The sequence below is a fragment of the Crassostrea angulata genome, chromosome 7, assembly GCF_025612915.1.
Source record: "Crassostrea angulata isolate pt1a10 chromosome 7, ASM2561291v2, whole genome shotgun sequence".
NCBI lineage: Eukaryota > Metazoa > Mollusca > Bivalvia > Ostreida > Ostreidae > Magallana > Magallana angulata.
This window is the reverse complement of record NC_069117.1, coordinates 46,766,078-46,792,285: the sequence shown is the minus strand read 5'-3', so window position 1 is coordinate 46,792,285 and position 26,208 is coordinate 46,766,078. Positions and strand designations below refer to the sequence as shown.

The following is a 26,208-nucleotide window of genomic DNA, read 5'->3' as shown; positions in this document are numbered from 1 at the left end:
TTCCACAATACACAAAATTGAATTCGTTATAAATAACAGTCATCCCCTCAGTTACTCTCTTTGCCTTAACAATTCAATACATTCATCCCCAAAAATTTGCAGATTCATACAACATAGAATGGGACACGATTTATATACTGGAATTTAAGTATAAACTAAGCTATTTATTGTTTCTGTTATTTTGATTACAGCGTGAATAAGTTTTATTTAATTCAGTATAAAAAAGCATATACACCCAAATAATAAAAAACACACATACAACGAAAAAATTAATTAGACAGATTACGTAGAATTTTTCATTTATTCTCAGACAAAAATAGGAAATTTTTTCACAATAGTGTATAAATTATATAAGGAAATCGAGGTCATACTTAGTTTTACATTCTGTGTTGGGTTTTCCTCCTTGTCAACATCATGATATTATTTAACAAAACACACAATGACATCTTGAATATCTTACAAATAATGTGGGTGAGATTCTGGTTTCTATAGTAAATCATATCTTTACAACGCTCTTGACAACATATATTGACAAATACCTTGTATATGTGATTAGACTAGATATGAGAGACCCCGACATGATAATATTATAATTATTCACTGCTAATATTGTACATTATACTGAAAGCTGAACACATACGATGTCGGGTTCATAAGTTCTGCTGATTCACTGGACGGTGTCTTGACAGACCGGAAGCCCACGGTGAGATATATCTATGTTTAAATGTCTGCCATTTTGCCCCGAGAAATACTCAATTATTGCAATCACGGGTATATTTCTCTCTATTAAAAGGGCTCTGAAGTAATCTTTCCTCCAAATCTGCAAAAAAAAGAAGCGACAAATATTACATGAAATTTTTAAGAATATATATATATTTGTAAAGAAAATATGTACATAAAATTCTACCGACGGATTCTCGGGAAAATTCTGTTACAATTTGTACTGAATTAAATGTACACTTAAGCAATCAAACAAATTTTGTACCTATAATAAGTTCTACATATGTACGTAAGGAATATATTTCATATGCATATTTTTTGTCAAATAAACTAAATGTTGTCATTTATTTATACAAACCACTTCTGAGAATTTGTCAAAGCAATTCAATTTTTTCTTCATCCGTCTTCTACTCGATTCTCATGTATTTACAATTTCCAGTGTCTTTGCCTGTGATAACACTACGTATCGATTTTGTACTATGTAACCCATAACTTCAAATGACGCCAAATTGAGGCGCCAGCAGAGTTTGCTTACTGAATTATTTAAATATTTAATCGTACCATGGCTTAAAATTGCTTAAAATCATATAAATATAAGTAATAGGGAATCATTCTTTTAATATCATGAGGTGATAATTTCGGTCGGGGCGTAATCAAATCGATCATAAAGCCCTTCGGGATTTATTGGATTTGATCACACCCCGACCAAAATTATCACCTCATAATACTTAAAGAATGATTCCTTATTCCTTATTGAAAACTTTTAAAACCGTAATGTACGTTTACAAAAAAGATAAGCTTTAAGGATATTAGTTTGTCAAAACGCATTCATGTTCAAAATAGTATCATTTCTGCCAATTTATTGCGAGAGGTGCTGTTCAAGCAAATAAACAAAGTACTAACAAGACTACCAATACTATTCTAAAAGTTAATCTGTCTGCAAGGATCAAAGAACAACACAATGTCATCGACAAATTAAAATTTTCTTTTTTAAAACATATTGGCATAATTAGATAAACTGTTCACATGGTAGGTTTTTAAAAACTAATATTGAACACATAACATAGGTCTGTCAAAGATAAAAAAATTCCTGACGCGGATCTATTTATTGACATTATTTTCTTTGTGTTGATACCTAACAACCAATTATGAACAAGTTATTTTCTTTGCATCAAAGATGTAAAAATGATTCAAAATATTACCAGTTTCTTCAATAATCAATGTTATTAAAGTTCATTCTGTCTGTAATTTTTTTTCACGAACAGCTATATTACCTTTGAGTGCTTAATCACCCATTTTCTATTGTTGAGCCACGCGTTGTACTTTAAACCAAGGAGTGTTTAAACAAAAGAAATAAAAGTATGGATATTTTAAAGCATAATATATACGTGCACGTACGGTTCTTTGTCTGGTGTCAGGTAAATCTGCAAAATCTCGAAGAATTTGTATGTTGCTCTCTTCTATTGCTTGAAAAAGCCGCTGAGAAGTAAAAATAAGTCTTAAACTTTATATAATGTTTTAACTATTATAGGCGTGTGGGTGAGAATGTTTGAGTAAAAAGTTTCCTTGTTTTATTATGATGAAACTATGAATAAACAAGGAAAAAATAACTAAAACAATTCTATATCGATGGCCTTTATAGTGTAAAAAATATATAAACAAGTGTTAGTCAAGTGTTTTTTTCTCCCTGAAATGCTATTGAACTCATCAGAATAAGTCCTGGTTGTATTTAAAAGGCCAAGATCGATAAAGTATTGAATGAGTATTGAATTTTTTATTTAGTGCGTCACGCAGTTTGGTTGGTACAGTTAATGGTTACCGACAGGATCTGTTTAGAATTCACAAATAGCTCTGAATGGAAACGTTTGGATTTATGTTGACAATTTCACAAAATAAAGGGAATATATTCGTTTTTATCGTAAGAGGAATTGTATCACAACTACATACATAGTTTAAGTAAGTAGTTTATTAACCGGTTTGAAATAAAGAAGTACCGTCGCCTAATTATGACCTATTTCTAGATTTTGAATAACGATGACACCTATTATAAATATTCTTCATCTCTATAAGACGTCATGATAAAACTTACAGAACTGATCGATATTTAGTTGATGTTTTCAATCAATTTGAGTGCCGTTTGACTTTATGGTTAAACAGTTATGTACATGTATATATATCTTATTTCTTGTAAATGAATGTGCGAAAATAATCATAAGTATAGAAAATGTTCTTTGAAAACTTTAACATCTCACACGATTAAAATCAATGTTTATTGAAGATGTTTTAATAAATGCGCATGTGCGGAGGAAACAGAATTATGGGAATAATTTTCTCTTCCGAATTTGTTTTATTTGCAAGTTTTAAAAAAATAAACAATACTCTTAATATCACATCTCACAGTGAAATTTGTTCATGTTAGCAATATTATTATTGCGTCTGCAGAATTTACATTAAAGAAAAATACCATCAGCTAGCTACATAATAATTGAATGATGAGACGAATCATGTAGTGTAATGCAACCATGCAACGATCTAATTCTACTAAAAGCAGCTAGATACAGGATTCTGTATGTTTTTCAACGAACATATATTGGTCACCAATAAAACTTCCACTTACTCTTGCTTCGTCTTGTCTTGACCTTTCTATACCTATACTAGTCGACATAATTGCAGGAACTTCCCAACTGCACGCGGCAAATGGACCATGTGGTTTGAGGCGCCCACGTGGTCTTGATACATTTACTTTCTATATGATCTATACTTTTTTTATTTATAATTTTCTAAATAATATAACAAATGGAAACATATACAATATTCATAACGACAGTTAATTTTAATTATCTTAAACATTAAATTTATGAATGTACATTGTGCCTTCCAACTATCTTAATGTATAGTCAAAAGACCTCTCAGGGTTACCCTGATAGAACGCACAAATTTTAATAAATGGTCCTAAGGTAAATATATCTGAGACATGGCCCTTGGATTGGTAATCGACAAGATGAAGGTTTGAAGTCAAATGAAAAAGAGGGAAAATACTTCAGCCTTACCTTAACCGCACTGATTGTGGCGGAAAAAGAAACACTGTACAATGATAAATAATAGAATATCTTGAAATTTATAACCAGTATCACATACACAAAAAGTTTTTCTTTTTAAAAGTAGAACAATGTTAGACAATCTAAAGTTATGGTACAAAAAGAATGAACAGAAGGATATCAAGACTGATCAGGACTAAATTGGGTCAAAGTAAAGGCAGGGCTGGACACCTGAATCATAAAAAAAACTTTTCTCCCATGAAGTGCATCCCTATATTTACTCAAATCTTGCAAAAACTGTGAGACTGATATTACTAACCATCAACACATCGTGTGAGTGCTAAAAAAAACATATAATCACAGACTCGGTACGCGCATGGTAAGCAGGATAACCATTAGGATAATTAACCGTCTTGTCTCCAATATCTTGTCTTTGCATTGTCATTTATTCAACACCAAGAGGAAATCATGATCGAAGGACAAGGTTTTATGAATTTGCACATTACAATGTTGAAAGTTAGAAGCATAACATACAATGTACGGAGATGTTATCTATCGGTGTTTGGTTTTTTGTCCATGTGATATTCTGTTGGACCTAGTTCCCCCCAACATGGATATGCATGATCATTAAATGGATACCTCCAGCCAAACCTTTGTCATTTATACGGCAATCCCTTCCTCATCAGTAGATAACCCAAGTTAACAACCATATGAAACCAATGACCTCAAAGTCAGAAAGATTACCTCAACACCAGTTACTATTAAACTTTAAATTGTTATAGTTAACCCTGAACTCTTTGGGTTTTAATTCATTAACCATACTGTTTTTCCAGGGTACAAACCTTAAAGAAATACAATTATTAAAATACAATTTGTATGGTAGCATATCTCTGCCCCTTGTGTGCAAGTTATTTTTCTATCAATATGTCGAAATGCGAGATAAATATGTTGGCATGCTAGATAGTTATATCAACATGCAACATAAGTATGCTGACATTCAAGAACATTTCAATCAAAATCGAATGATGAAAAATCTCAAATATCGCCAACATGTGACATACAAGATGCTAGTTATTTATTTTGACATGCAATTTATTTATGTTAACATGCGAGATAAATATGTTGACATGCAAATTCTTTACGTCAACATGTAAATTATTTATGTTAACATGCAACTTCTTTATGTCGACATGCAACCTATTTATCGCGACATGCAACATAGCTAAGTTAACATGCAAGATAGATATGTTGACATGCAACGTATTTATGTCAACATGCAACTTAATTATGTTGACATGCAACTTATAAGTTGCATTTCAACATATTTATTTTGCATTTGAACATAATTAAATTGCATATCAGCATATTTATTCTGCATGTCAACATAACTAGGTTGCATGTCCACATATATAAGTAGCATGTGAACATAACTAAGTTGCATGTTGACATTATTAAGTTGCATGTCGGCATAATTAGGTAGCATCTAGCATATTGGTTGTCATATGTGGGCGATATTTGAAATTTTTAAAGATTTTTCATAATTCTTATCTTATTGCAATTTTCTTGCATGTCAACATACGTTTGTTGCATGGTGACATAACAATCTTGCATGTCAACATATTTATCTTGCATGTCGACATATTTGATAGAAAAATATGCCACTATAAAGTTGAGAAATTTAGATCGGACTTTTCCTACTGAAATGTATCTATTGGGTTACCACTACATACTGTGCTTCATGTGTTGCCAGCTGTTTAGATGCATCATGGTCCAGTACAGTGTCCCATAATAATTCAGGACAACTAACCCATATTAACGCTTACTAGTATTTAACATCTGAAACATCTTCAGAGCATGATTTAAATACATCATCCGCAAAGAAAAAAAGAAGGGGTATCACATTTGTCATTAAGCAGCGTTCTAAGATCAGAAGAGTTTTTGACCTTCATATAAACAGTTTCATCTAAAATCTGGATAAAGGACAATATACAAATACTCCTATGTCTTTTTAAATCTGCAAGAGCTAGCAGCATCTCTGAAAATAATCTTTGTAATTATGAAACCTGCTTTCTCATCTTCGTTATTTTATTCTTCACTTCTCGAACAATGAATTTTTGTTGATGCTATATGACTTGGTACACACCATGCTTCACAGAATAGTTGCCATGCTTTTGTAACCAGAATCATTTCGGTCATAATTAGACCAGTGACTAATCATTGTCTCATCATCTTGGTTGAATGATAGAAACCTACTGATATCTATTTGAACAAATAAAAGCTATTTCATTGAAAAGCATGAACATGATACATTTAAATACAATATTAATGAATTATAACGAATGCAATACACCCCGGTGTAAAAATCAATGAGTAAAAATTATAACCGGACCCTGAAACAGACAATAACACAGAAACTGCTCCTGAGAATGAAAACACATAACTTGGTACCCGTTTCACATCTCGCACAATTGATTTTTGCTCGCCTTGAGATTTGGTCTCTCGTTTCGATCGGCACCAAATTTCATGGCACTTGGAAAAAGTTTACCAACATGTTCTTCTTACGTATACAGAGAATGGTATTCATTTCAAAGATAGACCGATACATCTATAATCCTAGCCTTTGAATATTCATTAAAGGGGCATGGTCAGGATTTTGATTAAAAATTATTTTCCGATTTCAATTTTTACAATGCTTCAGTATGACATTTCCATTAGGTAACCAAAATTGTCATTCGTTGAGTTATAAGCGAGTTACAGAGCTTACAATTCTTTGCTTTGTAAACAAAACTTAATTTTGTTTACAGTTTGTATGTTGTAGTGAAATTCTTGTTTTAGACCTAAAAAGAATGTGTTAAACGTTACAAACTATTTATTTATGCTTAAAATAAATAAGAGGATAAAACATCAGCTTGAATAAGATTTATGCAGATATAATGAACCTATGTAAACCAAAACAGGGCACGAGCCTTGTTTTCATAACATTGAGTTGTGAGTCCTGTATCTTGCTTATAACTCTACAACTGACACTCGAATTTCATTTCACCATTTAAAAATGCATTCCTTAAGCTTTGTAAATAATAAAAACAGAAAAATAGAATTTGACCAAAATTGTGACCATGCCCCTTTAAAGACAAATGTACAGTTAAGATTTTATAAACAAACCTGAACTGCATCTTCTAAATTCTTAAATTATGACATGCGAAAACTTGTTCCCGTCCTTTTGTCAAACTTCATGGAAAAGCATCGAACAAGTGTTGCATTTTCCTACTATCTGTCCAAATAGGCATGTTAACTTAAAAATGACCAAACCTTAAAAAGGTTTTCTACTCTACTTGGAATTTGAACATTTGAATCATTTCAGTCCATGTTTTCGATACAGGTTATTCGTGGTGGCCTACTTCTGCCTCTTGTGTGCTTATTGAAATTTTCTTGCATGTCAACCAGGCTTGGGGTACTGCTAAATGTAATGGTAATGCATTGCAATGCATTACATGTTTTCAAAGTAAAGCTAGTAATGTGTAATGCCACAAATTTAGCATTACAAGTAATGGTAATGTAATGCATTACTTTCCAAAATCTAGTGTAATGCTGGCATTACATGGCATTACTTTGCATTACTATGCTTATTTATGCATGTTCCCTTAAAAAATGTGATGAATAACTGAATAACTGAAATTGTATTTAATTAAAATTATTTTAAATAAATTTTTATAAGGGGCAGAAGTATGCTACCTAGTTTGTTTGCAATATTTTATTTGTACATTTGTAAAGATTGAAGGGGTTGGATTGTTTGGTCTGAAGGTAATATCATTCTATGTTTTGTCATTCTTTATAGGAGCAGTTCCTAGAGGTTTTTTCTGTTCCAAGGTCCAGTCAGATGATTATAGTTTTATCCTTAAATCTATACATTTCTATGTATTGTATATCTTATTATTCATTGGCATTTTAGAAGCATCATTTCAATGCTAATCTATTTCTTTGCTCACTGTATTCCTTTAAATAGCTCCGTTCAAAAAGGCATAAGCTGGGTTTTGTTTTGTGGTAGCGATTAGTCAATTACCAATCATTGCCAATTCTGGCTAAATGATTTCTGGTTACTATAACTTTGCCACTGGGCTGTGCAGCTTGGAATTGGTGTGTACCAAGTCATTTGGTATCAGCAAAATTCCATCGTACGAGGTGTACAAAAAATGTACTAACAAACATTAAAGAATTGTAAATAGAATCAAAAAGAGCTTAATTTCTCGTGTGAACCATGAACAAATTATGTTCTTTTCATCGCCTTTCAATACAAACGTTTCTGATTATTGATCCGACATTTTCTTGATATGTCTCTTTAGAATACAAATGAAGTTTGCTCTGCTTCGCAAAGGTTGCTTTCATCAAACGGTGTTTCAACCTTTATAAACATGGAAAATAATAACGTTTACCACCAGTCAATGTATTCTGAATACCTGAAAACTTGGATAAAAATTATACACTTCATGGTCTTCAATTTAGCATTCGATCTCTGACCTATGAACCTTATTGATTTATCTAGCAAATGTTGCATCCGTATGTTCTCTCATTACCGATTTTAGCATAGTTTGAACAAACGTGAAACCAAATAACCGTGAGAAAAGCTGTCATTATGACAGCAAAACCAGGTTTCTTTGGTGCGAACAGTATCCATAATCCATTTGTCGACCCTGAATAAATGAACACTTAGTCTACCTGGTATCCAAAGAAACAAAGCACTCTATATGCAATATTCTGCAAAAAAAAAAGTTCAACAGCTGATATTTTTCCATAAATTATCTAAACTCAAAATCCAAGATATACGCAGGTCTTTGATATATATCCAATTGATCTGCAAATATTAATATTTTAGTGTCTTTGCCTGTGATAACATTAGGTATCGATTCTGTGCTATAAAACCCATAACTTCAAATGACGTATAATTGGGGCACCAGCGAGGTTTGCTTATTTATATTTAAATATTTAATAGTACAATGGCTTAAAATTTTATAAATATAAGTAATAAGGAATTATTCTTTAAATATTATGAGGTGATAATTTCGGTCGGGGCATGATCAAATATAACATAAAACCCTTCGGGCTTTATTGGATTTGATCATGATCCGACCAAAATTATAACCTCATTATACTCAAAGAATGATTCCTTATTTCTTAAAACAGCACTTCCTATCTTGAAAACTGTAGGAGTATTCCGTACAATAGGGGTACCCTTTTGGCAGTCACTCGCCCATCATTTTCACCATTTCAATAACCAATTTCCTTTGGAAAACCCGATAAAAAATTGAATGTGGTTCTCCATTATTTTTAAAGAGTTTCTCCTTTATATTCTAATTTTTGTACAATTTTTAAAGAACCTGAATATACAAAGTGGCTTTCTGTAAATATCAGCATTTCTAAAACAACTGTTCAAATTATCTCCACTTTCAAGGGGGACTTCACCCTTCATTTGAACAAATCATTGAATTTAACTAGTACATTGCTTCCTGGAAAAATTAATCCACATGATTGTATTTGACAGATTTTGCTTTAAAAACTCAATTAACAAAGCGTTCAGCTCTCAAGACCTATGAAGTAAAAATCCTGATGGATATCAAAGTGATTTATTTTTCATTCATTGACACAATTGATATATATTTGTATACATTCTGATTTTGTAAGTCCACATTGATCCATTGTTACCTCAGTCTTCACTGCACTAACCTTACAATCTTTTGATTGCTGGTACGGGTACAAATGATGAAAATGTTTTTAAAAAAGATCACTTGGTATTTTTGAAAACTGATAAGATTGCACTACCTGATGCCTAGTAACTTATACTACTGTACCAATAAAAGAAAAAAAAAGTATAAATTTGTCACAACTCCCTCAATACAAAATCAATGTACATGTACTTACAAATTCAGTGCCAACTCAGTGTTTTTCTAACAAACAAAATTCAATGCCAATACACAGTGTACTTACAAATATATAAATCCCTTAACAACTTTGTTTGCAAATTTGCAAAATGTCAATGAACTATTTTAAATTTTATGTACAAATGTGAAATACACAAACTATATCATACAGACAAAACAAATTAATTTTACAGAAAGAAATTGATGTATGGCATGTAAATAAATGAATGAAAAACTTTCTCAGCTTTATTTTACATCCCTCACAGTATAACAAAATTTGGTGTAAAAATTAAAAAAAATTCTACAGCAGACAAGACATGGCACACGATTTCCTATGACATCACTTCCTGCCCCGGCGACCTTTCTGCCCTCTGTTGATCTGAATGCCACCTCTTCCTCTTTTAGCTGCAGTGAAAAAGACAATAAAAATTCAAAATACTGGTTGAAAAAGATGAAAGCTGACTCATGAATACTGTTAATTTCTTATTTTATATGAGTACTAAATTCTGCTGTTTGTATCAAAACGAGGGAATATAAAATTGCGAGCACCAATTTTTTGGTTTTAATTTCATTTATTTCAATACCTTATGAAAAATAAGAGTGGGATCATAAAATCCACAAGGGTTGCTTCTTGCAATTTTACGCAGATATTTATTCCCCACATTTAATCTACAGTACATTCATTATATATTTGTAAACTGATCTGTTTTGTACATGAATGGCAAAGGGTGTTTATGAAGATTATAACAGATTTTATGTTACATTAACTATCAACAGCAAATTGTATCAAATACTCATTCCTATATATCTGTGAAAGGCAAAAATCAAGACAAAATTTAGACCCTACTCCTTTACCAACCTCTTAAAAAACTGTTGTACACTACACATTTATTGCAAAACTGATTGACGCTACAAATTTATTGAACGGAAAGTGAGTGAAATAAAAAGATGTTTATTCCCCCCCCCTCCAAAAAAATTAATATTTCCTTGGTGTAAGCTAGAGATTTTTATGATTTTCCAATGAAAAAAAAGTCTGAATCTTATTTTCTCATAGAAGATCATCTTTTACCTGTTGGGTTTACACTGGAGTTCTCCCCTGGGGTGGTGGCCACACCCTCTTTATCTCCAGTGGGCGGGGCCTGCTTCTCTGAGTCACCATCCTTTGCTGTACTTGATGAGAGACCCTCTGTATTTGTTCCTAATATGGCAATCTGCAATATAAAAAAACACAATCAAAACTTTTTAATCGTACACACAAACAGGTCATGCATTCAATTAAACTTGCTTCTACTGCTTTTCTACATTGACATTTCAATAATACAAATAAAAACAAGTTAAAGACTTTGAACAGTGATTTGCTTAATTTATGTAACTATGCAAAACAGTCTTTAATATATACAATTGTCTGTTTGTTGTCTTATTACAATAAACCATTAAGGTCAGACGACACGTTCCTCAAGAATCTTTTTTGTATCTCCTCGTAATAAAGAGTTCCAATAAAAAACTTTAATTTTATAAGTACTTTAAAAATGATCAAAATTTACTTGTATTTGGTTATATGTGTACATGGTCGAGTGGTTAGAACCGTGGCCACTCACTGCCTGAAGCGTATAGGTTCTAGAGGTCGTGAGCTCAAATCCCCGCCCCGGCGGAGATATACTTCTAATTTATATAGTGAATTTCGCTGTGCTGTTGATGTATTTATTTTTATATCAGCAATTCAAGTGTATTTTCAAGAAGATTATATAGGAAATTGCATACTCTAGTATTTTGCAGAAATGCCTGGTAAGGTACCCTAATTTTTTGCAAGAAAGCTTGTCAAAGTAGTAGTAAACCATTAACGAAGACCTGGAAAAAGTTATCTAAAATTGAGGAACATGTCGTCTGACCTTAACTGCATGAATGCTGCAGAGATACTGTGGAATCATTAAATTTAGTGGGGGCCAATTTTCGTGGATTGCTTAAATTTTACAGGTTCGTGGGGACGTAATTTCGTGTATTCTCTAAAACCTACAAAGGAAATATCACTTTATTACCCTAATTTATTAATTCGTGGAGGATGTTAATTCGTGGATGAGAGGTACCCACGAATTCCACGAAAATTGAGCCACAACAAAATCTAATGATTCCACAGTAAATGTATCGTGATTTATTCCATAGAAAAATCAGATCATCTTTTGTGAGAAATAAATCTGTAAGTCTTCCCAATATGCAAATAATGTGTTTTGTGTGATGTACACTGGATATAAAATGTAACTACCTGTATGTAACTCTTTTATAAAGTGAACAATGATTTAAAAGTAACAAAAACGACATCTTGCAAGCAACTGTTCAATTGGAAACAGTAACCTGTTGATACAATTACATTTTATGATTATTTAAAGCACAACATCATCACAAGTACCTTATATTTATCATAGTGTGATCTGGACTGGCAGTGGGATTCCTTGGCTGCCTTCTCATTGTTGTAGAATTTACTACACAACTTGCAGTAAAATCCTGTCACCGCAACAATGTAATTCTGGCCTACAACAAAAATAAAATGCGTAAGAATCACAATACATGTACACTGTACATACACATTCAAAATATCAATATTTATAAAATTTTAAACAGACTGAGTTAAAAAATTTACATACACATAAACTGAAAGTACACTTTTTGTGTTGATATTGATGTAGACATTCCTTATGTAAATCGGGCAAAAAATTCAACTAAAAACAAAAGACTCAATGCAAATCAAAAAATATAACCATACCAATAGGAACATCTGGACTGTACTGAGGAATCTCTGTGACCACTTTCTCTTTAGTTTTCATGGCAGGGGCCTCCTTCTTGATTTGGTTAGGTGGCACCTTCACTGGGCATTGTGGAAGGACAGCTACATCTTTTTCAGCTGGTTCACTTGTCATTACCTCCATCGGTTCCTGTTTAACAGAACCATTCTTCAGTTCCTTGTTACTGGGAGCATCTGAGACTTCTGTAGGTTTCTTGTTCTCCACTTCCTTTGATTTTTCCTCAGTTTTCTTGCTTTCTGCACTATCAGTTGTTTTTTTAGGTGTCTTGTTGCTGCCTGTTTTCGCGGTTTCAACTTTCTTGCTGGATTTGGCTTCCCCTTCTTTCTTCTCTGTAGTCTTGCTCTTAGAATTTTCGAGAACTTGAGAAGCTAACGCTGTGGTTTCTGACTGTTTGCTGTTTGGGATTTCCTTTATTTCTGCTGGTTCTTTAACTGAGGATTCACCACTGTGGACCTCTTCTTGTTTCACTTCATCATCAGCAGTGGGTTGGTCTGACTTTGTGGTCTCAAGAGATTTAGTTTTCTCTTGCAACTTTTTCTCACCTACTTCTTTATCCTGCATAAATAAGCCATCACATTAAAGCAATTATTGACATCCCCTTGTTGGCATACAGTCAAAATCAAATCAAATGACATAATATTCGTTTGTATAACATAAAGGCTATAGCAAGCAAGACAATTTTATACAATTCTTCATAGTCCCTGGAACTGTTTTCTCTGCATAAAGCATTTATCTAAGTAGACAGATAAACATTTTGTAGCATTATAATCATATAGATTAACAATTTCTTAAATAGGATCACCACCACAGTATAATTTATAATTCATACACATTTATACACGTACTGGTTAATGATAGTCATTGACAATATAATTGTGGTGGACATGTGTGTTTCGTGCTTGTTAATAATCATTTTTAGTTGGGCATATGTAATTCAAAAAACAAAACTAATAATAAAATTTTTTTTTTAAACCTTCAGGAATGATTTTTTGAAGACAATGCAGAATATTCTAACATTGCTATTCCATTTCTCTTTAAGAGGATTGGGTAGATAACAACCTGTTATCATTACTGGTTAATGATAGTCATTGACAATATAATTGTGGTGGACATGTGTGTTTCGTGCTTGTTAATAATCATTTTTAGTTGGGCATATGTAATTCAAAAAACAAAACTAATAATAAAATTTTTTTTTTAAACCTTCAGGAATGATTTTTTGAAGACAATGCAGAATATTCTAACATTGCTATTCCATTACTATTTAAGAGGATTGGGTAGATAACAACCTGTCCCAGTTTTTCTACTACCGTTATATTTAATCAAAGAAATTTTAGGAGAGAGATGTGTTAATGTAGGCCAACATACATGTAAGTATATTGTTACTTAAGGTTCACATACCACACTCTCCTCTTCGAATCCTACAGTATCGAGCGTCACTAAGTCACCAATGTCTGGAAATTCCAGGTCAGATGACCGATGCCTCTCTCTTCTGCTGCGACCATCACTCTAAATTAGAAATAGCGCTTATTTTGTAAGTGTTAATGATGGCTGTGAGACATCTTGTGAGAGATAAATATAAGTAGAGAGCAAATGAGAAATGAAAACAAGCAATGTATATATGCAGAGACTACCTGATAAAATCCACCTCTTCGCCGAAATGGCCCAGAAAACGGACGCTGGAAATTATTCCCAGACCAATAGAATTCAGAAGGCAGAAAACAGGAGTAATGTTGCAGATGTATAGTTAATAAGAGGAAAAAGAAAATGAAAATAATGAAAGACAGATGTTAAAATAAATAGAAGAAGATACAAGTATATGAATGAAAGTATCAAGGTTAATTATTATGTCACATCTAACTTGTAATGCTTCAGAACACAAGATATTGATATCACTGTCATATTTCATGATAGTTGGTGAAAGAAGAGTGATAGCTACAATATAGGTATATTAATTGAGCCATGCTATCTTTTATATTTGGTTTTATTCACTCACATGTCTATCTCGCCCATCTCGAGAACGTCTTCGATCTCCATCACTCCTTCTTCTGTCTTCATCCCTAGAGTTTAAAACATTGTTTTAAGATAAAATTAAACCTCAATATGATAATTCTATGTAATGTGTTGTCTGATTGGTCTAGACAGTCACATGACAGAGTAAACAAAATGTCTTGTCTACCAGGAATTGATATTTTATTCCACCTCTTTGGAAACCTCGAATTTTTCATTTCAATGTATTAAAAGCTGAGATGGGCATATTATGTTAACTACTATCATGATCAAATCTTAAATTATTTAAAAATTTCAATTCTTCTTATATCAAAATACTAATTCAATTATAATATATAATACACGACTAAAGAGAGAATAACAGAGGAAATCATTTATAACAATTTTGTCTTGTAAAAGCAGAGAAATCATTAGAATTCAACATATTTTGTATAAATGTAAGATGTTTGATATGGAGTATTTACTGTATGAATGTTTTGTAAATATGAAGATTTATTCCCCCAGATAACTCAACTTTCCTTCAGGCAAATATGTTTTTCTTTGTGAAATAAATCTTTATATCTCCCTCACAATCATGCAATAAATGGTTATTGTACCACAAAGACTGGCAGTAGGCATGATTTTATATGCATGTACATGCAAGAAAAAAAACTGACATGAATAAACAAACCACAATTAATATAATTTCATACCTGGTTAGACTACCATATCTTAGGTACAGGTATAGTGCAAAATTGAATTAAGTGTAAAGATCAAAACTCTTTTTCTCATCATGTACATTTATGAATAAATAGTTATGTACCTGTTTATCAAGATTCAGTGTCAGAATAACTGCCTCAATAACCTTTAGTTACGTAAGCTACATTCTCACCTTGGAGAGGATTCAATTTTTCTGAGATGTTCCTCTGCCTTAATTCGTGAAATCAGCTGATTGGACTTTTCAATGTGAAGACCCATCATCGCATCCATGCGGCTTTTGTGTTTCATGCCGTTCATATGCTTAGCGAATCCCTATTTATAAAAATGTTTTTGCAATGAATTATTTACTCCACTCCACTCCCCCTATGGATCGTTTTGTGAGAAGAAAGATTTTATTGGTTCAAATTTTTCCATTCAAACATTTAGAAGCATACACATGCAAAAAAAATCTGTCCGAGTGACTACATGTTATTAAATACATGTCCTATCAACAACTTACGATGCAGTGATTATTAACAATTTATTCAATGATATCAGCATGTATCCAAAAATGTTTCTCAAGGTTAAAAAGTTCTTTTGCTTTTAAAAGCAAAATTACTATTAATTTCTTTTACAAAATCAACTAAAATTTGTTTGCAAATTTTTTTTCTCAAAATTCCAAACAATCAACAGCATAAATTTGCTGGTATTACAGTAGCACTACAGTATCACATCCAATAACATTTTGTCAAGGTCCTAGCTAAAATATTGGGGTTATTTTAAAATAAGGTATTGAATTTTTTGGATCAATAGTCCAACAGCAGCCATTCTGGCATTAAATTATTAACTACTGATTTTACCTCAACATCCCGACACTCGGTGCTGCAAACATGGCAGAAGAAATTGGTCATCTTTTTGCTAGAATCAACTTTCTGCAACAAATGAAAATATAATTCAAGATAAAAATCCATATTTAACGAGGGTCATATGTTAGGTCATCTAAATAAAATGCAGACAGTAATATACAAAAAGATATGGTCACATCTAATATAAAATATAAAAAGAAAAAAGTAAAAAAAAAAAAATAGAGAAGTAAAAAAAATAATTCTTTACATAATGTTTCAAAAAGCAAGTAGAGCTGACAGTTACAACAGTATCAAAGGTCACATACTATAATGTCCTGATATTGAACCTGCCAATATTTTTGAATAGCAATTGAGGTTAGTGGCTTTTGAGAATAACAGTGACAGAAGATAAATGCATCTTTCTTTTTCATACTAGTAATGTTTATATAATATATATCTAAAAAAGCAGCAAGTGCATGAATGTAGAATATCTGCATAATTCAAAGTTTCCTATGTTTAAAATTGTTTACCTCTTTCGTTTTTTCCTCTTTCTCATCCTGACTTTTTTCCACCATCACCACAGTGACATCTTCAATATCTTCCACCTCCTCCATGTTGGAGGATATCTCTGGTTCATCCGTAATGTCAATAACTTTAATCGTTTCAGTGTCTGCCTCAAAATCCAGGATCTACACAAAGCAAATCATCACAATTACAAATAGCAATAGAAATAGAGATAATAAGTATTACATATTGCTAATTTGCCTTAATATACCTGTTTATTGTTCAACAAGTAAAATTATGATGCGATAACAATCTTTCTGACACTTACCTCATCTTCTGTAGGTTCCTCTGGGTCATACTTTTCTGTCAGATTTGCCTGCTTTGGCTTTGTGGCAGGTACCGGTAGCAAGCCGTCTCCAATTTTCTGTGGGGTGACCACCGCGGGGCTTTGTTGCTGATTCTCAGTACTGGTGGGTTGTGGTTTTGCTGTCCATGCTGAATCCTGTTGACCTTTGGGAAGGAAGCCTGGAGCGCCATCTTGTAAAGGAAGCATGCAACAGAATGTCATGATAATGATTTGTTGAGTTCTTAAATAAATCTAGAAAAAGGAAGGACATGCACCCCAGAAGAACCAAAAGAAAGAGAAGACGAGGAAATAGAATAGAAAAAATTTTAAGACAGAGAGAAAGAATAAAGTTGGAAGAGAAGAAGTTAGAACATAAAAAAGATATTTTTAAAATCAAACTGATTTTCATGGTTGCTAGGAGTGAGAGAAAGACCCCATGACAAGATGTATACAAATTCCACAGACACAGATAATGCTTACTTGACAGAACATGTGAGGCAGTAGAAAGATTTTACTGATGAGTGCTAATGCTGGCTGACTACAAACACTCCAGAGATTCAGATCTGAATCCTTCCTTTTAAATTCAGTACCAATGGGGGGACAAAAGAGAAAGCAGTGTGGCAGATAAATGTATCTGCAAAGCATGAAAATACCTGACTCCTTCCTGCGAGGAGTTGAGGAGCGCGAGTCCGCTCCCTCTGAGGAACGCTGTCTGTCTGGAGAGTGTCTCCTCGGACCTCGATTTGAACTGTTGTCATATCTTCTATCAGGCGTTCGCTGAAATATGTCAGTAGAGGGCAGGGTATAAAGATTAGAAACCAATAGAAAACAAGCCACTGTGGTAAAGATGGCGGGTCAGTTTGTTAGGGTGGACTTTTGATGGCATCCAGGATTGGCTATGGTGTAGACTACAGAACTAGTGTATAGGCAACAAGGGGGCTTTTCCATAGTGAAACCTATTTGAACAGCAGATATGAAATATATTCCATTCAAGAGTATCACTGATGAAAAAAAAAACAAGATTACAAAGTTTCAATATTGGAAATCATAACAAGGGAACTATCTGAGAAAAGTTCGCAAATGATTATTTTATTCTGATTAAGAACTCTGGTGAGACCAGAAACTTCAAGAATTGAAATATAAAGTGATTCTGCAGTTCACTACCATATAAATTCTTGTTTATTTACAATATACAAGTAAGATAGATAACTCCAGTAATCAACTTATACATGTATTGAGGTCCACTGGATATAGCTGCAAGATTTAAAGAGTGAAAGGTGAAAAACTTGATCTCAGTAAAATCAAGAACAAGTCATGCAAATTTGGTTATGCAGGGCTTTGGGGTTGCAAAAATATCTCTCTATCATTATGTTTTTAACAGGAAAAGCTATACAGTAACAATTAGAAAAGATGGTATCAGATGATATGAGATGTATATGAGAATTATAAGTTGTAAATGAATTATTCAGCATCTGATGAATATGTCTCATCTTTCAAAATATCTTCCACCTATAAATGGAGTAAAATATGCATTTAAACATCATACAAAGTAAGAAGACAGTGGCCAATGGTTGTTATAAAAGGTAAAAAAAAAAAAATAGATGATAACATTAAGGCTGTGTTGGGGGGAATGGAATGATGCAAATAGCTCATCAAACCATTATATGGATAAGTAGCCGAGATTGTGACCTTTGGACGGAGTAAATATCCTTTAACTGCCATCGTTTATTCCATGATTGTGGGGGTCATCAGATTATCATCAATATTAACTTGTTATCAAAATTCAGAGATCTAAAAAAGTAGAGGAAAAAAATAATGCTTGATTTCAACACGGAGAATCTTCAGATATCCAACTTCTTTGCTGCTTCTTGGTATTAGGAACCAGTTTAGAGGTACCAATACAGAGATTTGGGTCTCCATATACAGATGTCTTCCAGTGCTGAATTATGAAACACACAGACAATTCTTATGTAATTCAAAATTAAAACATCAATTCCACAAAAATGAAATCAACATGTACATGCTTCTTCCTGTAAAGCACTATGTAAGCATAAAATTTGTGAAAAAAGCCTATGGAGACATTTTGTTTGGAAATTGTTTTAATGAATAATCTATTGAGGTGAGAAATGATGTTCAAAAAGTTTGAGTAAAATATTTTCAGGAAAAGTTTTCACGGACATTCAAATGTTACTGACTTTCGTGACACAGACAGTAAATATTTCAAACAACTAGGCTACATATTGCGTGAAAACGTTTAACTAAAACGGAAAGAAAAGCAGTCCCCTGTGTTCAGCATATTTTAAGGTGGTTTTCAAATTATGTTCTATGCCTTCAAACAAGAAAAGATGCATGGTAGCAATTTTTTCACAAATAGATTTTCCAATGAATTTGAGATGGATAGTGATAATCAATTTCCTAATGAGTCTTTCTCCATTGTTGTTGTTTTTTACAGCTGGTAAGTGGTTTGGGAAAATAGTTTGCCTTCATGGTAGTCAGTAATGTCAATTTATTGGTGTAATTTAGACAATGAAAATCAGAAATACCTGCTCGCATAGCATTTGAAGGCTGTAATAAATCTGACAAGATACATCCAATAATCAATACTCCAGAGTTAATCAAACCTTAATCATGTAAACAAATATGAAATCAAATATGTAATTTTCAACATGTCAGAGATCTAGAGATATCATAAACAAATAATAAAACAAACAAGGAAGTTTAACAGAACATTGAGATAATAAACCCAAAATGTGCCACTTAATGCATGCAAATACGTTTCATATTTTCTCAGTTTTACCGTAGACTAAATTTGAAACCCAAAACATCTTTTAGATAAAACAAAGATGTTCCAACATAATTCAGAATATCTGAAGATAACTGGAAAGTCAAGGAACATAAAATGGTTAGTACATTCCAAACAGTCCGGATTAAACAATATTCAGCATATCAAATGAAAGTTATTCCAACTGGTATTTCTGAATTCCGTACAGACAGAGGTCTTGCATTCTAGAAAGGCCATCCAGTATTATGATATCAAAATGAATGAGGAAATCAGCTAAATAACAATTCTGCTTTTCGGAGAAATTAAACATTGATTCACTGAGGACCATCCTCATTCACAAATACATGTAGTACACATTGCATAGCGGCAACATATTACAGTTTTATCTCAGCCAGCAAGCTGTACAAGCATCAACAAGGGTATGTGATTCAGGCTTTTTGTCAGGATTAACTGTATGTGGATGGGAATGGGGTGATGAGTTGAAAGCATTGTTTCAAAAGCAGTAAAAGTAACAATTATCCTGAGAGAAATACCCCTGTAAGTACAGTTTACTATAAGGCCTAAGTTGTTCTTTATGTAGAGAATATATGAGACTTCTTGAAAGCAATGTTTTAAAAGTAGCAAAAGTAACAATAATCCTGGGAGGAAACGCCCCTCTGAATGAAGTTTCACTGCTATTTCTTTTTTCTCCCCATGCTATCTATAGCTTCAGACAAAATATAGCAGTGTTCTATACATAAGTATCCAAAATCTTTTGAGAAAACAATTTTATAGAATCAAAAGCACCATTGTTTAAGGAAATTAATAAAAGGATAAACAACACAGTAATTTATTGTTTGTACAAGATTATATATATGAAGAAAAAAATACCTTTTGAGGTGTCAATCGTTGTTTCTTGAACCCCCCTTGGTCCCTTGGCCCAGTAAATCCCCTCTTTCCTTGTGGTTTCTTTGTGTTGATGTCCAGGAGGGACGGAATACGCCCTGACCCTCTCTGATTACCACCAGGACCTCCCATCATGCTCGGAGACATGTTTTGTGGGGTACCCAATAAACCTGGTCCCCCAAATCCTGGATTCAGTTGATTTCCTGATTATCAAAAGTACCAGTAAAAAGACCAATTACTTGCAAGACATTCCAATAGCAAAATTGTAGCAATATCATTCAAGTACAAGTACACACATGATGATGATCAGAAAATACATTGAAATTCTATTCTACAATTAATGGGCATTTAAGCTTTCATGCTAAATGTTGACATTTAAGAAAGTTTCCATTGAAACATTGGACTATCTTATGGTAATATTTGGTCTTTTCCCCCACAATACAAATATTATTAGTAGTAAAATGTTTATCAAAGAGAGTGAATTTATATCCACTGCTTGATTGATTTCTGACCTCTTTTGCTCTGTTGCTGCAGCAACAGATTGTTGACCATCTGTAGCTGAGTGTCCCTTAGCAGGGCCTCCTGTTGCTGCTGTTGCTTCTGTAGAGTCATTAGGTTGGCTTCCATGCCAGCCATTTGAACCCCCAGTCCACTTCCTTGTGGTCTCATTCCTTGACCACCAATATTTGGGGGACTCATGGCAAGATTTCCAACACCCTGCATATTTCCTGATCTAGGCTGATTTCCGATACCACTATATCCACCTTGTAAGCACAAAAGTTCAATTCATTAACATTTTGAATCTCAATCTTATCTTGTTAAGGTCTTCCGTTTCCAACGGAAGACCTTATAGTGATTGTAATGTTTCTTTTTATTATTATTATTCTTTTTATTATTCTTATTTTTTTCCCCCATTTTCTCAGAGATGACTGGATATATTTCCTTGAAATTTTCAGGAATACTAGGAAATGATAAACGCTAGGGACGTTTTTTTCATTTTTTCAAAATTCATATCCGTTCGTCCGTTTCCTGTCCCGCAACAAAAAACCTTGTCACCTCGAGATCTCAAAAATTGTAAAGACTTGAACAACGAAACTTTGTACGATAATAGACCTGTGTATGTAAATGTGTTTAAACACTTTTGTTTTGTTCGTCGTAACTTCCGGTCGTCACCGGAAGCTCTTCAAAAATAGTTATTTCACGCAATAAATTCATTTTCCACAAATTAAATATATATTAAGTATAAATTCATGCATAGGTTATCTATGCGATGTTAACTCAACAAAAAAATTCTACTTCCGGTGAGATATCTCAAATATCTCAGGTAGCTTTTTGAAACACATTTTGTACAAACGAGATCTCAGAAACTATAAGTGATCAAAGCACAAAACTTTCATAGATGATAGACATTTGATTGAAGATGTGTTTAACCGGTTTCATTTTGTCTTCCGTCACTTCCGGTCCACACAGGAAGAGTTCAAACAAATCGAGCTGTTTATCAGTTTAACTTTTTTCCATTGATATTTGTAGTGTGCTGGATGAGAAATGAAGTACAAAGGGCAAGTATACAAGAAATATCAAATACAATTTAGATTGAGCACTTCCGTTTGCCCGTTTCCTGTCCCGCGATGAAAAAGCTTGTATCAACGAGATGTCAGAAACGGTAAAGACTTGAACATCCAAACTTTGTGGGATGAAAGACCCATAGCTGTAGATGTGTTTAAACTATTTTGTTTTGTTGGTCGTTACTTCCGGTCGTCACCGGAAGCTCTTCAAAAATAACTACTTTTTCCGCATAAAATTCCTTTTCCATAAAATAAATATTTAAGTATATTAAAACTATGCATAGGTTGTCTATGCGATGTTAACTCAACAAAATTTTTTTACTTCCGGTGAGATATCTCAAATATCTCAGGTAGCTTTTTTGAAACACATTTTGTACAAACGAGATCTCAGAAACTATAAGAGATCAAAGCACATAACTTTCATGGATGATAGACATTTAATTGAAGATATGTTTAACCGGTCTCATTTTGTCTTCTGTCACTTCCGGTCCACACAGAAAAGAGTTCAAACAAATAAAGCTGTTTATCAGTTTAACTGTTCTCCTTTGAAATTTGTAGTGAAGTCGATAAAAAATTAAGTAGAAAGGGCAAGTACAAAAAAATATTAATTACAATTTACATTGAGCACTTCCGTTTGTCCGTTTCCTGTCCCGAGACAAAAAACCTTGATTCCTGGAGATCTCAAAAACGGTAACGACTTGAACAATCAAACTTTTTGGGATGATAGACCTATGTATGTACATGTGTATACACTATTTTGTTTTGTTCGGCGTAACTTCCGGTCGTCACTGGAAGCACTTCAAAAATTTGTTTTATTCATTTTACATAAAATGAAAATAACACTATACAATCTTACACATGTCATCTATATAATGTTAAATTGGCAAATAAATTTTACCTCCGGTGAGATATCTCAAATATCTCTACGTAGCTTTCCTTTTAACAAATTTGATGTCCGCGAGATTTTCGTCATTGTAACTGATTGAGACACAAATCTTTCATGATTGATAGAATTTGGATTTGGGATGTGTTTAACGGTTTTAATTTTGTCAACTGTCACTTCCGGTTCTTACCGGAAGGGTTCAAACAAATCCTGTTTTTAACAAGTTTAACTGACTTTCTTGGAATTTCATCTAGCCTGATAAACAGTGATGTACATTAAGCAAATGTACGAGAAATACCAGCTTTTGTTTTTATTTATCACTTTCGTTCGTCCGTTTCGGTCCCGAGACAAAAAATATTGTTTCAAAGAGATCTCAAATTTTGCAGAGACGTGAACAACCAAACTTTGAGGAAAGATTGACATATGATTGTACAAATGGTTAACATTTTTGTTTAGTTCGGCGTTACTTCCGGTCGTCACAGAAAGTACTTCAAAAATTGATTTCTTTTTCATTCTCGTTGTTTTACATGTAAGTAACGTCTGGATATATCATTCACAATAATTATCATATCCACTTTTTTTTCTATGTGAGAGAAGCAATGTCTTACAGTTAAATTGATACATGTATATCAAAACGGAAGACCTTTTTGTTGCTTTTGCAACAAGAGTCTAGTTTATATTACTTTTGTATTCAAATCTTTAAAACTATCAATATAAATATTTCTGAGAAGAATTTATTGAAAATTTCTAAAATCTCTCTTTACCTTGGGCCCTGAAATCGGTGTCTCCTCCTACACCTGGTCCAGATCCAAGTATACCTTGTCCCTTGGTCATTATGCCAGGACTTATTCCTCCCATCCCTAGTCTACTATACTGGTCCTGAGTCCCTCCCATACCACGGTCATCACCAAAGCTACCTCCGACTGACAGTCTGTCTTGTCTCACTGACTTCATGGAGTTCCTCCCAGAGTAAAACTCATCCTCATTCCTGTAATCATGGTCATGGCTTAAGTTTCTGTCTCCTCTGTTCATCATTCTATCTCCATCTCCAAATCTACCGTTGCTATTAGTTTGATCTTGGAAGGAATTGCCTCTCATGTCAATATCTCCATAGAAACCTTCATTTCCACCTCCAAATTTTCTCTCTCCCAGGTCTCTTGCGTAACCTCCCCCATCTCCAAAATAACTGTCTTGGTTGCCGCCAAATGAGGTTTCTCCTCCTCGGAATCTGTTCTGGTCACGTGGTGAGAAGTTCGAAGACACTGGAGGGTTGCCAAGAAGGCCTTGTCCAAAATTTCCTCCAAATCGGTTCATTTTTAAAGATTTTTCATTAAAAGACAGTCTTGTTCTGGTTGTTTACAAAACCAAACCTATAAGAGGAAAAAAAAACCAAATTAGGTCAATATTTTTTTTCCAAAATTATAAAATGTATTTCAAGGTTCGAGAGATTGTAGAAACTGATATATGTCATAGAGCGAGATACAGGTGTATTAAACATGAAGTTATTATTTTGCTAGTTGTTTGCCAACAATACAGTTTGTTTACAATAACAATAGAAATTATTTTTTTGAAGGGCAAAATTGACATAGTTTTACAAACTTTTGTTGATAAACAATTAAAAAATGTTAATAAAATAATTGACATTGCTCCATATTAAACCAAACTATGTCAATTTGCTCTGCAAAAGTACATAACTGCAGTTACAATGAAGTGACAAAGCTATCAAACTCATTGAGCTCATTTCAGTGTTCTCCTTTATAGCGAGCGCAGCTCGCCGGCGCACAGCGCCGGCGAGCGAAGCGAGCTCTAAGAACCAGTGTGCGCGGGAAAAAGAACGAGCTAAACCTACAGTTCATCAAACAAAATTTTTTGTCTACGTCCCATAATGCTCTATAATGTTTTCACCCGTGGTGCTATGCCAAAAATGGCCGACTTTTAACTCGTAATTTACAGTGACTTAAAGTTTGAAGACACGTTTTGAGTACCGCATATGCTTTGGCGAGACTCAAAAGATTTGTTACATGCTTCCATACCTCCGTAATGAGTCGAGAAACGTAAACAAAGACGAACAAAGTCATGGATGACGTCACAGTGCACTCGCGCTATATTTCCCGCGATAAATTTAGAGGTGGATCAAACATCTGTAATGCGTGTACTAGCTATTTCAGTACAGACTGCGATACCTGCCTCATTGACGTATGATTTGTTTTTAATTTTTTTTAATATAGAGATTTTATGTATATATATTAGCAAGAGCCATACTTTACTGTCATATCGATCCATTTTTAAGCTAATTGTGCATGAATGAGTAGGGAGGAAATAAACAATAGGACATTTTGAAATAAATCAAAAAGGAATAAAATAAAAAAATAAACAGTTAAAAAAATTATGTAGATATGGGATATAGTCAGACCATTAAATTTAAAAGTGGGAAATTACACACCTACAAACAGGTACCGGGCTCGCTCTCTCTCTCTCTCTCTCTCTCTCTCTCTCTCTCTCTCTCTCTCTGGGAAGTGGGTTGCGCTGTATGTATCATAACCATTAAAATTAGTACTTTTGGCATACTCATTGTAGAGCAATATACTCTCTCAAAAATTCTTTGACGTTCGTTGATACCCATATAAAACTATAAGTTGACAATGATGCAAGGTATGCAGCTGGTATGTGTATAATTCTTGCTGCGCTCGCCAGAACGGTAGCACCGTAAAACATATTAATACCAGATGCATGACACTTTATAAAGCAGATTAATGTCCAAGTTGGAATTGAACCAACAGTATTTGTCCCAATTAAAAATTCAACTTTCACTTTGTAATTTTTTTTTTAAACCTGCATACTTTACGCGAATCACTTTAAGTTAGTTACCCTCTTCCATATCGAAAATATTTATTTTATCGAAATTAATTTATGTATTTCAACTAATAAGTTTAAACAGTGTTTGTTTATCATGGAATGGGCAGCTGATGGGACTCTGAAAAAACATGTAATATTTCCATGTCAATTTCACAGAATTCTAACGTTACATACAGCAGGATGTGTGTATAGTTAATCAATAATGCATTCATTGCATAATGTCTGGAATCGTCATATAGTTAAGTAATGATGCGTAAAAAAGCAGTCTTAATACTTACATACGGACCTTTTTACCAAAAATTGACAAAGTTTTATGACCACTGTGCCCATGGGAAAAAATGTGTATTAGTAACTCGAACATTGAATATTCGAGAAAATTATCAATTTAT

General features: G+C 33.3%; 1 protein-coding gene and 1 long non-coding RNA gene across 4 annotated transcripts; both read right to left on the bottom strand.

Moving 5' to 3' along the window:
- Window positions 1-373: 373 nt before the first annotated feature.
- Window positions 374-3,435, bottom strand: LOC128191182 (uncharacterized). The gene is made up of 3 exons (XR_008244423.1): window positions 3,338-3,435; window positions 2,119-2,199; window positions 374-820 (listed from the first exon to the last, which is right to left on the bottom strand). It is a non-coding gene; the product is annotated as an uncharacterized LOC128191182 (long non-coding RNA).
- A 5,925-nt stretch (window positions 3,436-9,360) lies between these two features.
- LOC128192157 (uncharacterized) lies at window positions 9,361-26,200 on the bottom strand. Of its 3 annotated transcripts, none has more exons than XM_052864636.1 (16): window positions 26,098-26,200; window positions 23,728-24,333; window positions 21,028-21,279; window positions 20,501-20,718; window positions 17,502-17,625; window positions 16,831-17,039; window positions 16,529-16,687; window positions 16,014-16,085; window positions 15,347-15,486; window positions 14,462-14,525; window positions 14,100-14,144; window positions 13,867-13,974; window positions 12,429-13,023; window positions 12,075-12,196; window positions 10,740-10,881; window positions 9,361-10,075 (listed from the first exon to the last, which is right to left on the bottom strand). In XM_052864636.1, exons 2-16 carry the CDS (start codon window positions 24,275-24,277, stop codon window positions 10,011-10,013), a joined length of 2,865 nt encoding a protein of 954 aa, XP_052720596.1. In that variant the 5' UTR covers window positions 24,278-24,333; window positions 26,098-26,200; the 3' UTR covers window positions 9,361-10,010. The 3 variants fall into 3 exon arrangements, with proteins under 3 accessions (XP_052720596.1, XP_052720597.1, XP_052720598.1); XM_052864637.1 differs by having other exon boundaries at window positions 26,106-26,139; XM_052864638.1 differs by lacking the exon at window positions 14,100-14,144.
- Window positions 26,201-26,208: the final 8 nt, after the last annotated feature.